A 3080-nucleotide genomic window follows, 5' to 3' on the forward strand; every position below is an offset into this window, starting at 1 on the left:
CCCCTCCCACATTCTACTCTTCCTTTCCTTCCCAAACGCTCCTCCTTACTCCCACTCAGCCCCTCATTCATTCATTCATCCATCCGTCCGTCCATTCAATATTTTTCAGTACCTACTATAGGATGGCCAGTATGCAAGGTCCTGAAGCTACAACAATGAACAAGACAAGGTCTTTGCTATTGGCAGAGACAGATAAATAAACTAGATACATGCACATTGTGACAAATGCTATAGGAAATTAACAGAGAGAGGGGCGGAGGTGATTTAGGAAGACACTTTTAGTCGGGGGATGTCAGAGTGGGCCTCTCTGAGGAGGTGACACCTGAAGAGGGGGAAGGAGCTGGCCACCTGATGAGCTGAAGGAAGAGAATCCAATCAGAAGGAACCGCACGTGCAAAGGCCCTGGAGTGAGGAGAAACTTGGCATGCGCAGAAATAAAGTGGCTTGTGTGGCTACAGCATGATGGAGAGTAAGAGGGTTGAAAAGTTTACTCCTGTGCCATCACGCCTCATTGTTTCTCTTCCTTCTGACCCCGTCCCGATGCCCTCCTCTGCCCACCATGCCCGCCCCAGGAGACTGGCCGGTACCCTGCCTACAAGGAGATGGTTTCTGAGTACTGTTGGCTGGACCGACGTAAGTGGCTCAGGCCTCGAAGGTTGAAGGGAAAGGGCAGGGCCCGAGGGTGGGGCCAGAATATCTGAGGACTAAATGGGCAGGGGGACCAGGATCTTACTGGGATTTCCACACTGCCCAGCGCTGTTTGGGGGCCCTCGTCCGAGAAGGTGCAGGTCCTGTTTCAGGCTCTCCTAGGATCTGGAGCCCCAAGGGTGTGGGCGGAGGAGAAGTGACTTCCTCAAGGTCTCATCCTACTGGCAGGATGCGGAGCAGCCGGGAGCCCAGACCCTGAGCTTCCAACCTTGGCTGCTGCCCGATCCTCCCCAAACCCCCCAAGCCCAGGGGGAGTCTGCCAGCCTGGCAGGGCCCTGAAGCAACCTGCCGGTCCCCCGAAATGCCCCCTGCCTTCCCTTTGCCCGCAGTGAGCAACGGGGTGCTGCAGCAGCTGTCCCAGGCCTCCGAGAGCAGCTCCAGCGTCTCCTCATACGCCTCTAGCGCCCCCTACAGCTCGGCTGAGGGCTCCAGCTCCCTGCCCTCTGACCGCATGGATGTCTGCCTGGGGCTGGACGAGCCCAGCAGCCGAGGCCCAGGCTGGGGGCGAGCAGACACAGCCATGCAGACGGACCCCGATGTGGGGGGCCGCCTGGAGACCTGGTGCAGCGTGCGGCCCACAGTCATCCTCAGGGACACAGCCATCCGCTCCGACGGACCCTCGGCCGCCCGCCGCGTTGACTCTGCTCTCTCTGAGTCCCCCAAGACTGCTCTGCTGCTGGCCCTCAGCCGACCCCGGCCCCCCATTACACGCTCCCAGAGCCACCTGACCTTGTGGGGTACGTGGGGGATGGGTGGCTGCTGCTCTCTTTAAAGCCCCCGTTCCAAGACCTCCCTTAGACCCCATCCTGGGCCCCAACCCCCTCTTTGCCCCAAGCCTTGACCCAGCCTCAGCCCCAGAATACACTCAGACCCAGACCCAGACCCAGCTCCAGTCCCTCTGAGCCCCAATAGAGCCCTAACAAGCCCCTCCAGCCTGGAGTGCCCAGACCTACACACACACACACACTCCAGTCCTCATGGCTTCCTCACATAGCTGTAGCTGTGGGTAAAGGAGGGGTGAAAACTTAGAGGAGGACCCCTGGCCCTCTCCCCATCCCCACCTCCCCGCATGGCTGCAGACCCTGTCTGTCCCCCTACTCTCCCTTCTCTCTGCCCCTCCCCACACCCCGGCCCCTGGTCCTTCCCTTCTGCCCGCCCCTCCAGCCTCCCGGGTGCTCCCTCGTGTCTGCAGAAGAGAAGAGGCAGCGGAAGAAGGAGAAGTCGGGGTCCTCTGGGGAGAAGGGGGCCCTGCAACGCTCCAAGACACTGATGAACCTCTTCTTCAAGGGAGGGCGGCAGGGGCGGCTGGGGGACGGGCGCAGAGAGGCCTGGACACTGGAGAGAGGGAGCCCGGCCAAGCCCCGTCCTCGCCTGGACATGGAGAAAGGTGAGTGCTGGGCTGGTCGGACAGGGAGGAAAGGTCCACCTGGGCATCCAGCCCCACACTGCCTCTCACTTGCCGTGAGTCTCCACTGCACCCTGGGGCCCCAGCTTCCTCGGGAGTAAAATGGAAGTAATAATACCTATATCTTCAGGAAGAGTGAGGAATTAGTGAGTTAGTGTATGTTCATCACTTAGGACATTATCTGCCACACAGGTGCCCAGAAAATGTAGTGGTCGTTCTTACACAACCTCGTCTGCCCATTTTACAGAAGGGAAAACTGATAGAGTCACAGCACAGGAGCAAGCGGAGGAGCTCGGTTCTGAGGGGAGGGGAGGGCACTCTTTTCCTAGAATATGTGGCATCACCTCCCCTGGCCAGAGCTCCACAGGCCCTACCCACTTCTAGAACCATCCCTGAGCACGGCTGTTTCTAGATCAGGGCCCCCGTGGCAGGGCCGGGGCAGGCTGCACTCATGTCAGGGGCCTCCGAAGTGTCCTCACGGAGGGCCTCTCATCTCCCACGTGAGGCTCAGAGACTGGACCAAGGGTGGATGGCTTGTCGGTTGAGGTTGCCTGCGACAGAAACTCTACTCAAAGTAGCTTTAAAAAGCACCTCTTGGCTCAACTACTGATTTAAGCCGGACCTAGAGGTGGAACAGTCTCCTTGGACAGGACATCTGCCCCTCTCGTCTTTGGTTCCCTCCCCCTGGATTGGCTTATTGTCCTGAGGGCTTTGGCCACTCGAGCTAAGATGGCCACTTAGCAACACAAAGGAAAGAGAGCGGGAGCCTCAGGCTCTCACTGGCCCCACACATCACTGTGATGTGGGAGAGAGACGCTTTCTCAGCTCAGCTCCGCTGGGGAACATGCACTGAGGATGGGGTCCCTGGGTGAAATCGAAGTGTGGTCCAGAGGGGACAGTGGATCTTGGCCAGGCAAAAACCACTAGAGGATGAGGAGCTGGGCCCTGCCCCCCCGCCCCCCCACCC

At 59.3% G+C, this 3080-nt stretch overlaps 1 protein-coding gene across 1 annotated transcript in view; it reads left to right on the top strand.

Annotated features, from left to right (window-relative positions):
- Nucleotides 1-3080, top strand: part of PDZD7 (PDZ domain containing 7) — a 20588-nt gene that overhangs the window by 5607 nt on the left and 11901 nt on the right. The window contains 3 exon segments of the mRNA XM_006756541.2: nucleotides 573-633; nucleotides 1038-1445; nucleotides 1901-2095. Of these exon segments, the coding sequence (XP_006756604.1) occupies nucleotides 573-633; nucleotides 1038-1445; nucleotides 1901-2095 (664 nt within the window).

The sequence above is a fragment of the Myotis davidii genome, unplaced genomic scaffold (genome assembly GCF_000327345.1).
Source record: "Myotis davidii unplaced genomic scaffold, ASM32734v1 scaffold332, whole genome shotgun sequence".
Taxonomy (NCBI): Eukaryota; Metazoa; Chordata; class Mammalia; order Chiroptera; family Vespertilionidae; genus Myotis; species Myotis davidii.